General features: G+C 41.3%; 1 protein-coding gene across 9 annotated transcripts in view; it reads right to left on the reverse strand.

Annotated features, from left to right (window-relative positions):
* Positions 1–17228, reverse strand: part of NRP1 (neuropilin 1) — a 140202-nt gene that overhangs the window by 75763 nt on the left and 47211 nt on the right. For all 9 annotated transcript variants that reach the window (XR_013449046.1, XM_078075352.1, XM_036118607.2 and 6 more), the window contains 2 exons: positions 6684–6865; positions 577–804 (listed from right to left, as the gene is read on the reverse strand). Coding sequence is in view for 8 of the 9 variants with exons in the window: in XM_078075352.1 (XP_077931478.1) it covers positions 577–804; positions 6684–6865 (410 nt within the window). In the remaining variant the exon portion in view is untranslated. The remainder of the gene's footprint in view (positions 1–576; positions 805–6683; positions 6866–17228) is intronic.

Consider the following 17228-nt stretch of genomic DNA (forward strand, 5'->3'; position numbering starts at 1 on the left):
CTGTCTAAATTAGCAATGCCCCCCACCCCCCAAAAATTAGGAATGTCCAAACATTCTCATTCCTTTTCTAAATTTCTAAATTTTTGGTAACTACGTAATAGACGCACATTTCCCCCTTAAAATTGTATCAAGTACTTAACCTCTCTGGTCCTTAGTCTCTGCATTTGTAAAGTGAATGGTTTGACTTAATTGCTCTCTTAGGGTCTATGAATTAATGACCAGTAGGAAGGTCAATGAAATGAGCAAAATACTTTAGTCAGGAAAACCACGTGTTGGTCCCAATTCTACCACACACACATGCACACAAATGCTATGACACCATGTATAATCTTTCAGGGCCTCAGTTTCCTTATCTATAAAATGAAGAAATTGGACAAGATAATTACTGTCTTTTAAGTTCAAATATTTAATCGCTGCTGTGCATAAAGAGAGTTACCATTTTGGTTTCTTTTCCCTCCTCCTTTTGAGCTATTTTTTTTTTTTTTAAATGATGCATGTATCATGACACTTGTAAAAGGATCCGAGTGCCCTTCCCCCAGATTCTTTCCTTTTTGGGATGCTTCCTGCCCTTCTTACCATCAGGGAATCCATCCCAGATTTCTAGCCGGTCATAGCGACAGAACATCCCCCCCGGAGGATTTGAGTCGAGCTCCAGGTCAAAGCTTTCAAATTCCAGGATAATCTCTGACATCTTTGGTGCAAAGATAATATAAGTGCATTCAAGGCTGTTGGGATATTTTTCAGGGAATCCAGGGGACTTTATCACTCCATTAGGTGCTGTGTAATTCTGGGAACATTCAGGACCTGTGAGTAAAAGAAAAGAAGGAGCAAAGTGAAAATCCCACTCACACGACTTCACCAAGAAATAACCTGAGCAAAGGCAGCATATCTTTCTAATAAAAGCTCACTATTATAATCACTGTCCTAATCATTCATTACTCAGCCTTTTCATAGGAGTGATAGGTATGGAAAGTCAAGTTCGGATTTATTGTGCTCCCCTTAGTTTTCCATTTGTGTGAAGCAATTTAAAAACTTCTGCTGTTGCAGAGGAAAAAAATGACAAATATAAAATCATGTGGGAACAATGAATGAGTAAGCTACAGAAATCTCGATAGAGCCCTAGAGAAATAATTATAGCCCCTTCTAGCTTAAATCTTTAAATCTTGAGGCTGACAGCCCTTTATTGGTGAAATAGAACATTTACAAAGGCGAGGGAGAGAATTCAGTGGAGGGAGTTTGGGTTTCAGATTCCTACACCAGTGACTCAGTAACTCTGCCAGATGTGACCTATGCCTCTTTGACAAACTAAACGTGAAAGGTAATTCGTACATGTACCCAGGGTGAGTGACTCATTCTGAGTGGTGTTGACACAGGTGTGCCGGTAAAGTGTGGCTGTTAGTGAGGGCACGATAAACTGTGACTGCAGGCCGTGTTGCTAGAAGTCGCTTGGTATCAATGTTGACATCGTTGCCCTCCCCAAAGTATCAGATACAGTGCCATTCTAAAATTATTTTTTAATATATATGTGTGGGTGTATAATGTGTATATTTATAGAGTATAATTCTAATGACTAGTCAGTGTTATCAATACAAATTATGGTAATTTGTAATTTAAATTGGTCAAGCTCATACACACATATATTGCAAGTTGACCTTTTGACGGTACGGATGACCACAATTTCAGTTCACGGCATCCAGGACCACATGGGGTGGTCCTCACCACCATTGAAAATGGCCCATCTACAAGACTGTGAGCACCTCAACTTGGCCCCTTACCACTGCTACCACTGCCATGATTTTCAAAGAGATCTTAAGACTCTCCTGGAATCAGAGATGACTTGACCCTTTTGAACCTCAAATCCAACCTGGGGGAATGTTCAATTCAACAATTCTTTTCCTGGGCCATTGTCTCACTGATGGGCATCCTGTGATGGTATGCATGGGTTCAACCCTAAATAAGGAGGTTTGTTGAGAGTGTTCACAACTAAATATTCTCCCACAGAGCCAAGTACTAGAGGCAACAGTGTGGTCATCAATACAGATTAAATTTAACTAGCAGATCTCTATTTTTAGTGTCTAGGGTTGGTAGACTGAATCTCCACCTCAGTGCATCTGGCAGCCTTTTGAGTAAACAAATCAATTTCTTGCTCCCCATGTACATATTAGATTTCTATGGCCCTGGAGACGCAGAAGAATAAAACTTATTAACTGTGCACAATAAACCTGGCCTGTAGAGGTCTGACTTGTTTAAAATGCCTCTGAAAGCCTTTTCAGATGTGGCTCACCCTTCACCATGATGGCTTCAGATACTTATCTATTTGATTATAGTTAAAGTTACTACATGTGGCATTTTACCATGTCAATTACAGGTGAGAAGATTATGAAATGTGCTATACTGTTTATAATCTGTTTCCAAGTTAATGGGTTGCTTCTAAGATGACAGTGACTATGCTAATGTAAACCATCAATTTACAAATAATACATATATGATACTGGAAGCCCTTTTATTTTTTTTTTAAATGTAGGAACAATGACCCTGGAGACCTCCAGCTTCCTCCCCGGGGCAAAAATAATGCTTGGCTAGGCCCTTGTAAGGCAAAGCTGATAGCAGGGTTTCATTCAGATACTAATATTTTCTCCTTCTTAAAAAGATAAAATGCCTAGGCGAGATCAAGATTTGATGAGAGAAAAAAAATGACAAGAATTAAGGGCATACTTTTTTTTAAAAGATTTTACTTATTTATTTGACAGAGGAAAGAGAGAGAGAGAGAGCGCACACAAGCCGGGGGAGCAATAGGCAGAGGGAGAGGGCGAAGAGGCTCCCCGTTGAGCAGAGAGCCGGATGCGGGGCTGGATCCCAGGACTCTGGGATCATGACCTGAACAGAAGGCAGATGCTCAACCAACTTAGCCACCCAGGTGCCCCAAGGGCATACTTTCAAAATCAAATAAATTTCAATGGTTTCACTGAAGCTAGCCCAGGTATGTGACAAAAATTGGAGAAATTCCATGGGGTAATGGAAGAGAACCGGATTGAGCACCAGATCTGAGTTCCAGTCCTGCCTTTACTGCTAACCTGCTGTGTAAACTTAGGTAGCCTCCTAACCTTCCTTGTCCTCAGATTCTGTGTATAACAACTGGGAGGTGGGCTTTGGGATTTGGAAAAAAGAGCCCTTCAAACTTAAAGATTCTGTAATTCCCTGCTTCCTCCAGTAAACATCAAGATTTGTGTTAATATTTTTCTTGTTCACTGTTGTATAGGCTTGCCACTGTTGAGCAAGCACTTCCCAAAAAGGAGCAAGGCAGGGGCATGGGTTAAGGAATTCTGCAGAGAGTACCCGAGCACTAAATAGGAGGGAGTCTAGCAGCCCCACATGCCTATGAGTGAGTGAGCTGCTGCTCGGAGAGGTGCACACGTGGCATCGGCAGCCCGTGAGCACTGCGCTTTTGATGTTATTTGTAAGACTTAGGGGACCTTGTGCAGCTGTAAGAAGGCCATGCTTCATTGTTAATGACATTAGGATATACAATAATAATAGCTAAGATACTCTCTTTGGAGATACTCTTAACCAAATAATACAAGAAGTGACCAATCTTGCTCTCAACAAATGTGCCTTCCCCACATAGAAACCCACAGAAAATGTCTCCAGCTTCTTCCAGCAGTTGAGCTGGGATGACTCAGGCCAAGGGAAGAACGGAGGAAGAGTGATAGGTTGGGAAGCATGGGTTTCGTGGAGAAATTTTTTTTAAGTGAGTGGGAATAATTTTAGGGCAGTGGCCCAAGCTTTCAGCATCTAGGAAAAGACATGGAGAAGGGGAAAGTGGGGTACCTGGGGAGAAAATTAGGTGTCCAGGGTGGCTCCAGGAGGCATGGGAAGAGGTGGGGACTGGCTTTGCTGTCAGTTAAAGGTGGTCTTCTAGAAATGCAACCTTAGGGATGCAGGAATGGCCTAAATATTCCTTAGAACTGTAATCTATTGCCAGAAAACCTCAAGCTCGACAGGTGAAAAGACTCACTTATTGGTTCAACTATGATTAGTATAATTTATGTGTTTTGAGGAAACTTGAAATTGCTGCATTCTGGAAGAAGTGGGTTTTTGTTTTTTTTTTTGTAAGGAGATTCATGGATTCTATAATATCATTAAATGGCTTTTGAGGAAAAAAATGTCCATGAACTCGTATATGTATGCATAAGTGTATTGTGTTAGTTAATGACTTTCTATGGAGCACCTATTAGGATGCAGTATGTACAGTGAGGTGGGGGGAAGATATTTTCTTTGGATTTTTCAGGTGGTACCAATCTGGTTGGGAAATGGACTGTGCACACATGAACAAATTGGAAATATTAAGGAGAAACATAATGGTTAGTGAAACACATCTGTATATATATGTGTGTGTGTGTGTGTATATATAGTACGCATATATGTGTATCGTATGTGTGTGTTGTGCGCATGTGTAGGGAACAAGTTGGGTAGATATGTAGGAAAAAAAAGTAGAAGAATTAGGAAAAGCTTCCTGAGAAGAATAAGTTTAGAGCCAGGTTTCCCTGGAGGTTAAGGGACGTAAACTGTTCGGGAGCAAGGGCTCTGAAATCTGATGGCGCCACCTGTACCCATAAGCATTGTAACGGCTCGTGTTTACTGAGGACAGTTTTGGTGACAGGCACTGGCTCCATGTTTCCCACGTTTTCATTTCAACTGATCTTCACCACAAGCTTGTGCTAGACACTGTTGTCCATTTACCGGATAAGGAATCTGAGGCTCAGAACATTCACGAAGAGAGTCAAGGGCAGAATTAACTCCACATTTAGTCTGTTGGGCTTTACCCAGCACACTCTCTTTAGGCAGGAAGCTGAGTGTGGATCCGTGTGAGGTGAGGCTGGAGAAGGTTGGGGAGCACTTGATGTCAAGCCTTGAGCTTGACCCAATGGGACATTGAGGCTTGAATGAACAGGTGATGGACACCTGCCATAGGCATTTCAGGAACAGTGGCTTGATGACCATTCGAGAAGTTGTGTGTAGGACAAGAAAACATAGGGAGAACCCAAACTGGGCCCATTCAGTTAATGGCCGTGGACACGGAAAGGCAGCATGACTTTTGGAGACTTGTGGATATAAATTCAGAAGAACTAGAAGCCACATTGGATGTAGGGAGGCAAGAAGAGAAAGAAAAACTAAGGCTTCAAGTCTCAAGGGTGGTGCTGGAGATCAGGATAGGGAAAGGGCAGTACCTCTGAGGCAATGGAAGCGTAGGGAGCTGAGTTCATTTGGAAGGAAGATGAGTTCTTAATGACTTAGTTACAGAGTTCTCTCTCTTTTCAACCATCTTCTGATCTTTGAGAAGCACTGCAAATGAAAGGCTACTCCTCAACTCTTTTCTGACCCTTTGTTTTCTTTGATAGTGCCATAGGCAGGTAAGCAAGCAAATGTAGATGTGTGTATATGTGTGTGTGTGTACATATGCATACATGTACAATACGATTTATATAACAGGTCAAGCAGCTTTCCACACAAGAAAATATGTACATATGTAATCAGCTACACATACTGATGTTGTATATAGACTATTATTTATGCTATAGGTTTTCTAAGTTTGTGCTTATATAAATTTTTGAAGAAAGTTGTCTCCATCTATCCATACTTATATGGGGACAGTGTCAGATTTCTTTGAAATTTTAAGAAGTTGTACCAATGTTCCCAGTAACTCTTAAAGACTCCTTTTTTAATTCTCAGTTGCTGCTGAGAATCTGTAATTGGTGTGGCTAGATTTTTTTTTCTATTAAAAAAGGCTTTCTCCTACATTCTAGGACAACACACTCAAATGTTGAACCTCTGGCCCTGGATTGCCACCCCCCACCCCCACATTACTGTCAACTTAAAAGGGAAGGCTGAATTTAACACATTAAAGGAATCTACTAGCTCTTGTGAAAAACAGTGACATCCAGATAAAGATACATTGTTTATCAATTGACTGATATGTGCGTTCAATTCCTCAAGGCGGGGAGACTATGAATTGTCAGGTTCTATCCATCTCAATATATACCATTGGAATAGATTACTAAGTGATTATATTGGAGGGGGAGAAGGATCTTTATTTCCTAAGGGGAATACCATTTAAAGCTTTACTGTTCTGTTTCCTCCAAGAGCTTCTTTCCTCAACTATTCTTCTTCTTAACAGACATTAATAGAAAAGCTCTTCTTCCTTCAATAGCTTTAGAAACTCTAAGCCTAGTGAACTGCTTTGCTTTTCCTGGGAAATACCAGTTTTGAATTTTGTAATAAAACAAAGGGATCAGGATGTACATGGCTTTAAGGTAAAAGGGACTCACGCATTTTTAATGAAGGAAATCAAACCTCGAGAGCAGACTAGACTTATTTTTGAAGAAGCAAGCTAAGAATAAAGGCTCTTAAAAGAGTTTTACAGAATGCATGCCTTATAAACATTGGTCAGCATATTAGAATGATGCAATTCTGAGTCCTGAAAAAAATATTTAAACATAACTTCCTCCATACATCAGGTAGTTTTTCTTTGTGTAAAGTATTTTTCAACAGTTTTGTAGTGGGAATGTATGATTTTTTACAAAAAGATAAAAGCATTACGCCTTGTCTTCTTTTCACTGTCTTTCATGGAATCAAACAATGTGAATGAACATTGAGCCACACTTGTTCTACTGGAAGTCACTCACCTCTCTTGAAGATTTCATAACGTATGGAAAATCCAGCGCCATGTGTCTCATAGTCAGAGACAAATTTGATAAAAAGAAATGGCCCTGAAGACACTACAGGAGAAGGGGCGATCTTCCCACAGAACTTCCCCCATAAGCGTCCATTTTCATTTTCTCCATCGATGACTTCCACGTAGTCATACCTAGCACATAAATATGGAAGAAAATAACAGGTGAGCGAGAAATGCCCTTCTAATTTGAATGATTTAGCAGGCAGCATCATCCAGCACAGGAAAACAGTGCTATCTGCATTCACCACTGTACTTCATGGAGGGAGAAAAATTCAGCAAAATGAAATAATTAAAATGGACTACATCATGTCTGTATACATCATCTGGCAACACAGAACTATTAAGAATAATGGTGTCCATTATACTTGCAGACAATGTCACTTAAAGTAACCAATTAACAAGAAAAAGAAAAATCTCATGAGCACAATTCTTTATTATTAAATTGTGTTCCTTTGTCTATGGTGGTGGGGTGTCAATACATAATGCTATGCATTCTTTTCAAACTGTGAAGTTCTTTTATGAATTCAAAATGTCTCCTTGGCTGGAGCTCTCCATGAACAATACTTTGATTTCTGTGAGCGACCCTCTAAACATATGGCCACAGAATAATAAACAGATTCTTTACTATTTAACTCAGTTCTACCAAACTCCAGACTCTTAGGAAAAAAACCTCTCTCGGTATCCACAGTGGTTAAAACACAGATCATCTTCCCCCAAACTATCTGGAATTGCAGAACATAATCTCTCTGAAGAAAAACGTTTATTTAAAAATGGAAAGTTACTTTGTTTACACCCACCAGCCTGAATCTTTAAAGGAACATTGTTGTTTGAAAAGGAAATATGACACACTTGAAGTCATCAAAGTGATGTGATTAAAAAAAAAAAAAATTCAGGCTGAATAATAATACACTGAGGAGACAAATGGTAAAGGAAGTCACGATAAAATATTATTCTAAATATTGCACTGAGTTAACACATATGTTTCTTTATCTCCAAAAGGTGGGGGGCTGTCTCCAGTAGACTGGCATCCTCCTGGAAAACAGGAAGATTCTTGTTTGTTTGGTGTTATCCTTTTCTTAGTGTCTTTCCCTTTCCTCTCTTGTTATTTACCAAGTCACCTAGGAGCCAGACAATCTGAGCTGTCTTCCATTTTTCTTCCAGAACTGACATGAAAACATTACAATCCGCTCATTTCAAACCTTCGTTTTATTTCTGTGTTTAACTTGGTTCAAAAGTCCTGGGATATATTAATTACAGGAATGGCTAAAATATGGCAGCAATATAAACTGTATCTGGCAATTTAAAAGAGATCAAAGTGGGGGAAATCTTCATGATGACCAATGTCATCTTTAACAATCTCTTTTCAAACTGTCCAGGACACATTACTTATGTTTACATAAAGCCTCACGAGAGAACTGCAAAGATGATATCACTATTAGAGTGGACAGCTTAAGGCTCTCTAAATTAAAAATGACATTACCTCATCAGTTAAAATTGTGTGCCAGCTTTGTGTATATCAAGAAGAAAAGAAAGCTGACATTGATGGAACTAAGCATTAACATATGTGAATTATTGTATTAACTGCATTTCCTTTGCTGCATCTGATGCTTCCAGTAGTAATCACTGGTCTGCTAGCATCACTGTCCCTTTGCAAAACTATGGACATACACAGAGGAATTGTTCAGTTCTCAGTACTTTGGGAGATGCTTTGCATGTTAAAAGAAGATGAAGCAGGAGGAGGAGAAGAAAAAGTGGAGGATGAGGAGGAAGAAAGCATTAGGTTCAAAATCCTTACGAGTCTTTTACAGTCGACTGGGGGCACCTGGAAAGAACACCATCTCTGTATTCGTTAAAGCCTCCTCGTTGGCATTTATGTAGTAATTCCTTTTATCTCTACTGCTTCATTGACTAGACAGGTCTGCACGCTTTGCCCCACGCTTGCTTATAATTTAACTGTGATTTGAACTGTTGGTTGTGTTGGGTCCGGTGATGATGCAATACGGGCTTTTTTTTTTTTTTTTTTTAAGATTTTATTTATTTATTTGACAGAGAAAGAGGGAACACAAGCAGGGGGAGTGGGAGAGGGAGAAGCAGGCTTCCCGCGGAGCAGGGAGCCGATGCGGGGCTCGATCCCAGAACCCTGGGATCATGACCTGAGCCGAAGGCAGACGCTTAACGACTGAGCCACCCAGGCGCCCCGCAATACAGGCTTTTTTACTTGAATCTTGACATGGTCTGAATATTAAGTGGCCAACTCCGAGTGCATTTTGCTTTCCAGGCACCAGTAAGAGAGGTGGGTCAGGCTTTCCTAAGAACTAAGGGCGCTTCTGGGAGGAACCTTTTCTCCCAGGTAGGAGAGAGCTCAGCTAATATAGTGCTAGTGAGTTGCGACAGGGAAAGAAGCTGGTATTTTAATTCACGTATCTTCTAATAGTAAATACCAGGCTCTCCTCTTGGCAACAGGAAAAGCTATTTTTAAAAGGAGGAGAGGGATTAGAATCTCCTCCCAGCAAGAGATAAGTCATTTCATCGTTAAGTGCCAATTTTAGGAAATTGAATTATTCAGGGATACAATAGTTACATTTATAAACTGGAATGCTGCTATCATTTTAGCACTTCCCTTCAAAGTACCATCCAACAGGGCCCCAAAGAGTGTCACAAATAGCAGTTCATGTAAATATTCAGGAGGGTTTAAGTGCGCAAGTTGCAAAGGGTAGTACTGCCAAGGAAGTTAGGAAAGCAGCTTGCATCTCCCTCTGGAGTTGATACCAGTTCCACTCCATAAGTTTCTTGCTGGCAAACGTGGTGCCAGGAATGCAGCCAGTGTGCCAGCATCCCTCCCTAGAGACTAAACGTGTCACCACAGCAACGCACCCAGCCTGCCTTGGCCTGAGGCCCAGGATCCTGAGTTTGCAAATTTCGCTCCCCCAGCCTGCTGTACATTGCTCTGTTTCTGCTCCAGCGTGGCAGACGCTGCATTTCTTGGAATGTCCAAGATCCCCGGTCATGATAGCGGGACCTACGCAGGTGACAACAGGGGCACGTGTGTGCCTCTCATTCTGAACCGACACGTTACAGCTGCCGGAGGAGAGCTGGGAATTGCGTCTCGGGAATCTGACACACAAAAGCTAGACAAGGGGTCAGCAAGTGGACGCGTCTGTCCGTTCGGAGCCCTGCTCCAGAAAGCGAATGCTCCAGGTGCCAGGGGAGCCGTGTCTGAGTCCAAAGGGCACCACCCTTCTGTGCAGGGGCCTGGGCCAGAGCAGACATGGGTCCTGGCCAGGAAAGCCCTTCCTCAAACCTCATCCTGTCCACTTACCATCACAGGAATGTAAATGTCATGTGGGTATTTTGAATATTTCAGAGGACAACCAACCTCTCCTCCCCCTTTAGGCATCCTGCCATTTCTTTTCTTAAATCTCCTGCCTAAATACTTTCTCTTTCTGTGCTCATAGTGGTAAAGCAGCCCATATTTACTAGGAACAAACTTTTTTACAATTAAAGGACACTTTCCCATGGTTCCCATTTTAGGATAGAGTACCACGGTGGTTCTTATCAGGAGCGTCCCCGGCTTGAGAGTGCAAGCTCCTTAAGCCAAAGGACTTTTTGTTCCCAGACTCCCCAGCTCTCACCCTATATGCGCATGGTGAAAACACTCTGAATCCTAATACTAATCACGAGTTAGGTTTCCCCTAAGAGTGATAAAAGAATAAAGATTTCCTTCTAAGAATTCTTGAAAGGATTACCCAGAGATTATTTTTTCTTTTGGAAAGTTTGAATTACAGTTTTAGGAAAATAGCCAAGTAGGGGGAGAAGTGATGGGAAAATGAGAAATGTACTCAGTCACTAAAGAGCGGTTTCAGAGGCTTTATAGGTAAGCGGTGCTGAACAGACGGATAGCACATTTTACTCAAGGCAGGTTTTCTCTTGCGAGTACAAATGACCCCTGACTCTCCGTGGTGGAGCCCGCTAATGGAAAGAAAGCTAATCCTCTGCAGGGTGTTGTCTGGATGGGGGAGCTACTGTACCAACCCCTCACAGCTCCTGGACATGCTCGCATGACTAGGAAGAGGGGTTATAGGTGCTGGCGGCTTTTTAATCTCCTTCCAGGAAGATCTACCCCCATGTGCATCTGTACATTAATAATGGAGAAATTTGATACCTGACATCATAAACCAGAGTGAGAAATGATGTTGGCTAACATAATTTTCACCTGCAAAAATGTGTTTCTTTGGATCTTTGGTTTATTTTGCACCAGGCATTAATAGCTATCCCTACTGAACAACCTGTAAACGATTACTACGCCACTGTCCAAGAATTACCTTACATATTCCCCAGAAGAGAACAGATTTTACTCTCAGAGCATTAGAGAGAGGATTTGGAAATAAAAATATACAATGATGGAGCTAAGAGGAGCCAATTAGTCTGCATCTGTGTTTCTGAGCGATTTTACATGAGATTCACCCCTAAGTTCTGGCTTGCTTGCAGTGTCCTAATCAAGATATATGAAGAGGCTTACAAGGTTCATAGCCTCTTATTTAGTAAAAGCAATTTTGAGAAATCCATTCAAAGGAAATAACCTGGAATAATGTCAAATATTTATGCAAAACCAATGCCTGAAGCTTTATTTAGAATAATGGGGGGAAAATGGACATAAGGCAGGCAGGAAGAAAACAAGAAGAAATTTATATACAGTCATATCATGGAATATTATTCAGTCATTAAAAAGCCTATTCAATAAAATATTTTTTATAACATAGGAAAAATGTTAATGATATCATTAAGTGAAAAATCAGAACATAAACCCCTATCTACAGTATATTCTCAGTTCCTAGTCATATGCAGAAAAAGAACTGGAAGTATGTCGAGCCGTGTGAATAAGTGATTATCTCTGCGTAGTGAGATGATGTTCCTTAGTTATTTCTGTATTTTTCAAAATTTTTACAATGGGTAAGTGTTCCTTTATTTATTTATTTATTTATTTATATTTATTATTTAAGTATGGACCCCAATGTGGGACTTGAACTCACAACCCTGAGATCAAGGCCTGAGCTGAGATCAAGAGTCAGATGCTTAACCAACTGAGCCATCCAGGCACCCCAAGTAAGTGTTCCTTTGTAACCAAATAGAAGTTATTTTGAAGATTATTAATTACCTATATATAAAGTAGCAAATCAATACCTTATTGCCTAGCTAATAATTTTTTTATTTCTCGGTCAGAAGACACTATTTTTTATGTTTTATTTAGAAGTAAATCAAAGGCTTTACCTCTTTTTTTTTTTTAAACAACTAGATCAAGGAAAGTCTCTGTGTGCCTTTTTAAAATTAAAAAAAAATTTTTTTTAAGATTTTTATTTATTTATTCATGAGAGACAGAGAGAGAGAGAGAGAGAAGCAGAGGGAGAAGCAGGCTTCCCGCTGAGCAGGGAGCCCGATGCGGGATTAGATCCCAGGACCCTGGGATCATGACCTTAGCCGAAGGCAGACGCTTAACCATCTGAGCCACCCAGGTGCCCTAAAAAATTTTTTTTTAATTTAATTTTATTTTATTATGTTATGTTAGTCCCCATACAATATATCATTAGTGTTTTTTTTATTATGTTATGTTAATCGCCATACATTACATCATTAGTTTTTGATGTAGTGTTCCATGATCATTGTTTGCATATAACACCCAGTGCTCCATGCAGAACGTGCCCTCTTTAATACCCATCACCAGGCTAACCCATCCTCCCACCCCCCTCCCCTCTAGAATCCTCAGTTTGTTTCTCAGAGTCCATAGTCTCTCATGGTTCGTCGTCCCCTCTGATTCCCCCCCTTCCTTTTTCCCTCCCTGCTATCTTTTTTTTTTTTTTTTGTAACATATAATATATTATTTGTTTCAGAGGTACAGGTCTGTGATTCAACAGTCTTACACAATTCACAGCACTTAAAAATTTTATTATTATTTTTTGTACTCGAATGTTAAAATGAATCAGATTTGATCTTATACTGTCTGAAATGGTGGCAGTAACACTTGCCATTTGTACAGTAATTTCCGTGTTACAAAGTGCTGTCAGGTGTACTGTCTACCATAGTCTGTCCGGTGATCCCAGGAAGGCACCTGTCAGGCGGCAGCCCAGAGGGAGCACAGCCTTGGGGAAACACTGGGGGGAGGCATAGAGATGGAGTAATTTGTATCCTTTCGACATTGCCTACTTTTGGGCAAATTTGATTCCAATTTCTGCTCTTGTTACTCCCTTTCATACATATTTTTTGGGGGGTGGAGAGGATGAGTACGACCTTATTAATTTAGAATTATTCATTCACAACTCAATTCATTTTGTAACTGGTCATTGTTGCTAGAAACATGACACATCAACTAATATTTCATTGATTTTTTGTACCAGTGCACTAGACCTATAGACACAGACACCTTCGGTGTGCAGAGGTCTATGTGCGTGTGTGTATGTAAGAGACAGAGAGAGACAGAGACAGAGACAGAGACAGAGAGAGCCCTTGGCCCCCAGGGAGTCACATGAGTGGAAAGTTGCAGTGGAATTGATGGTGACCATTGAATGGGCCTCCTTCTAGAGCTATCCTAGTCCTGGTCGTTGTCCTCCCGCTCGGCTGGATGTTCAGGGACGACGTGATGAGAAGCCCAGCCCAGGCTGGGCAGTAGAGAATCGACATGAAGCAGGGGAGGGGTGCCGAAGACCAGCTGGAATTTGGGTTTCTTCCCAGTGCCAGCATGTGGCGCCTGAGCACAGATGGCTCCAGTGAGGATGGGGCGGGGCCGGAGCCCGGGTTATGCAGGCCGGGCTGCGCTCCCTGGGATGGCTAAGTGGGAAGGGCAGGCCCTGGGGTGGGTGGGGGGGCTGGAGCCGGCCTGGGTCACTCCCCCTCCTGGAGGAGGTCACAGGCAACACCCCAAACTCAGAGCAGGGAGAGGGCCTGGCCAGAGAGTCCTCCACGTTTTCGGAGGAACACAGAGCCTGGGTTATGACCTGGCCTGTTCTACCAAATGCCAATGTCTATGCAAGCCATTCTGAATCTGACAACATTTTAAAATTTGTACAATAGACAAAATACTGCTTTGTTTATTATTTTGTCATATTCCCCTTTAAGGTTTGTTTCTAAGTTTAGAAAGTAATTTTCCCCCCATTAAAATAATGGGAAATACCTTCCTAAAGATACATATTTTTTCATATATATATATATATATTTTTTTTTCTTCCTGTATGCACACTGTGTATTATTATAAGCAAGACTGTAGGACATTAGTCTTTGAACTAGCGCTCCTTTTCACTTGTATTGACCCTTTCTAAAATTCAGTCTCCCTTACTTCTTTTCTGGCAATTCTTTTGATACATCCCAAGTCTAGTTATCCTTTTGATGCACCCCTAACTTTTAGTCCATAGCCTAACCATATCTATACTTATTATGTGTTTATGCCTATTTGCACTAAGTAACATGCTCTTGACACTGTCAGGGCATGAGGTGGTGTTTTTCAGCGGGGGTAGCTACCTGCCATACTGGTGACCCCATTCACTGTAGGAGAGTAACATGTTATCAGCATTTCCATTTCCCCGCCCCGGAGTTCCTCAGTACAGAGGACAGGTTCCAGAGTGCAAGGAGGACACCCTGGCTAGCTGGGCCCGTGCCACAGAGCTTGGGAAGTACTTGGTGCTAAAGAAAACAGGGAGCTTGGCTCAGCGGCTGCTGGATATACCAAAGCCAAACCATCTCTCCCGTAACCAACTCCAGTGACTGTAAATGGGATGCCAACCCCCTCACCTCTCTCAGAACAAAAGAACTGTTGCAAACACTTCTGTCTTTTGTCTTCTCATTGTCCTCCTCAAAGGCCCACATGGTGTTAATCGTGCACTTGTCTACAGGCTTCCAGATAATTCTCCTCCAGGAAATCCCAACACAATACAGTCTCCCTAGCATCTTTTCCAGAAGGTGACTCTGCTGATTCCATAGAGTAAGAGTTTCTATATGTAGGTAGTTGATAACTTGTTCTCAATAATCAGAGTATAGTAAAACTCATAAAGCTAATCTCACACATTAAAATTTTCATCTTTAAGCTTTTGTGATGCCTCAGGGTCATAATAATGAATATCCATAACTTTATTGCAGCTATAGAAAACTGATGATTAATAGTCTAGATAGTAACATAATAATATGTACAAGAGTTAACAGTCCCAGGAAATGAGGCATTACGAAAGTGAAGAAAGAAAATGTTAAAGAAAAAAGTTTTACTGGAGTAAAATTAAAAGAGATATTAAATGGCTCTCCCTGCAACAGTGCAAAGGGATGACAGTTGATCCCGTGGGCTGCCATGGGTCATTGCCAGTCAAGACCAGCATAGACCAGCACAGGAGAGAAACTGAGGCAATAAACGTCCAGCAAGTAATAGACAGTTTCCTACTGCTGCATAACAAATCACCACAAATGGAAGGGCTAAAATGACACACATTTATTAGGTCCCATTTCCATAGTGCAGAAGTCTGGCATGGTTTGGCTGGGGGTCCTCGCTCGGGGTATCCCAAGACCAAAATCAAGCTGTTGGCAGGGTTGTGTTCTTATCTTGAGCTTGGTGTCCTTGTCAAAGCCCACACCGTTAAGGCAGAATTCAGTCTCTTGCAGTTGCAAGACTGTACTCCCCACTTTCTTGCTGGCTGTCAGCTGGGGACTGATCCTACGGACCACCTGCATTTGTCATCATATGGCCCTCTCCAGCTTCAAAGCCAACAGCAGAAAATCTGCCTCACAATGAATTCTTCTCATGCCTCATGCTCTTCAGGAAAACCTCAATCCTTTCTAAGGGTTCACCTGATTAGGTCAGGCTCATCTAAAATAGTCTCCCTTTCTTGAGGTCAGCTGGTTTGGTAACTTAATTAAATCTGCAAAATCCCTTTGTAGCAGCCCCTGTATTAATGAATAACTGGGAGGAGGTGTGTGCATCCCAGGGGCTAAAGATCCTGGGGGCCCTTTTTTGAATTCTGCCTACCACACAGACCAAGCTCTGGTAGGACACCTGGAGCTTGGAAGCCGCAGTAGAAACCAAAGCCAAGAGGGATCATCCACTTGCATCACCCGATAGAGCAGAGACTAGTAGATTCAGGGTAAGACTAAGGGCGGGATTAGAAAACTGAAGTAATCGTGCAAGTAATTTTCATGTTCTCATGTCATGTTGGCTGCTGGTTTGGGAGCTCTGAGCCTGTAAGCATTGCTTGCAGTGTAAAGGAAAGCAAGGTTCTGGAGTGAGCCAGATTCTCCTGATTGAAGCAAAAACAGAACTTCCAAGATTGCCCAACACATATGTCTGGAGACAGAAAAGTGATAATAGCTTAATTTAAAAATAAATACATAAAGGAATTCAAGACATGTGGTGTAAAATAATGGTCAAAATACATAATTTTAATAGAAAATGTTTAGAGTTTAAATTTCTCATTTCTGAGGAATCTCACTTCGTAATTAAGATTTATTGGCATGGAAGATAAAAAAAGTCTTTCGCATGGGAAAATATTTCTATGATTTAACTCAGATTATGAAATCTAATGATGCATTTTAAATGGAAGAGAAGCAAGGCCTCCCTTAAAACAACTATGCTCTAGAAGTGATGGAGTCTTCCAGTGTCAAATTTGCGAAGTTCAGTATTTATAGAAAAATTCACATGCCTTTAATTACAATAAATTCAGTTCCCAAGTTAAACTGTGCCATCTGGAAGATATTAACATCATTTACAACTTGTTCGCCTCCCTGTTTCATAGAGAATTTTTACTTCTTGCCAACTTTCCACTGTTCTCAGGGAAAAAAAAAGGAATTACTTGTATGGACTGTCTCAAGATGGGTTTATATAGCAAGTCAAGCCATCAGGAAGTGACAGAGGGGGCTTTTTGGACACATTTACTTCCTTCTTACTTATTTTAAATCCTTATATATTTAAGTTTTTTTTTTTTTCTATAAAGGATATTCTCTCCGCTCCTCTCCTCTCAGCTGTCCACAGGGAATAATTTTGTGTTTTTTTTTAAGTTAACTGAGCCTCTTTTAACATGGTCTGCTTGAGAGAGCTGGGGCAGGAAGGACTGTGTTCTGGTTGAGGCTCTGAACTTCAGGAGCCACTCCTGCACCTCTGATCTATCAAGAAGTGTCACTATATTTGACCTCCTACAAAGTGTCAAAGGGGCCAATGAGGCAAGGAAGTGCCACCTGCCTGACCACCAGGCAGTCAACTTAGTCAAAGTGGGATGACTATGATCCAAGTCCTCACACTCTGACCCTGGCCAGCTGAGTGTCTTGGGCAGGTCACTAACCAACCTCTGTGAGCCTCAGTTGCTCACCTGTAAAATGGTCAACATGATAATTAACCTACAGGCTGATAGAGAGGATTAGATGACATAATGTATGTAATGGCCTTTACAGGGCTTGATGTCCCTTCCCAAGTGAGGGTGGAATGCGGGAGAAGGAAAGAGACGAAGACATAGAAAGAAGGGGGAGCACAGTTTTG

The sequence above is a fragment of the Halichoerus grypus genome, chromosome 6, assembly GCF_964656455.1.
Source record: "Halichoerus grypus chromosome 6, mHalGry1.hap1.1, whole genome shotgun sequence".
NCBI lineage: Eukaryota > Metazoa > Chordata > Mammalia > Carnivora > Phocidae > Halichoerus > Halichoerus grypus.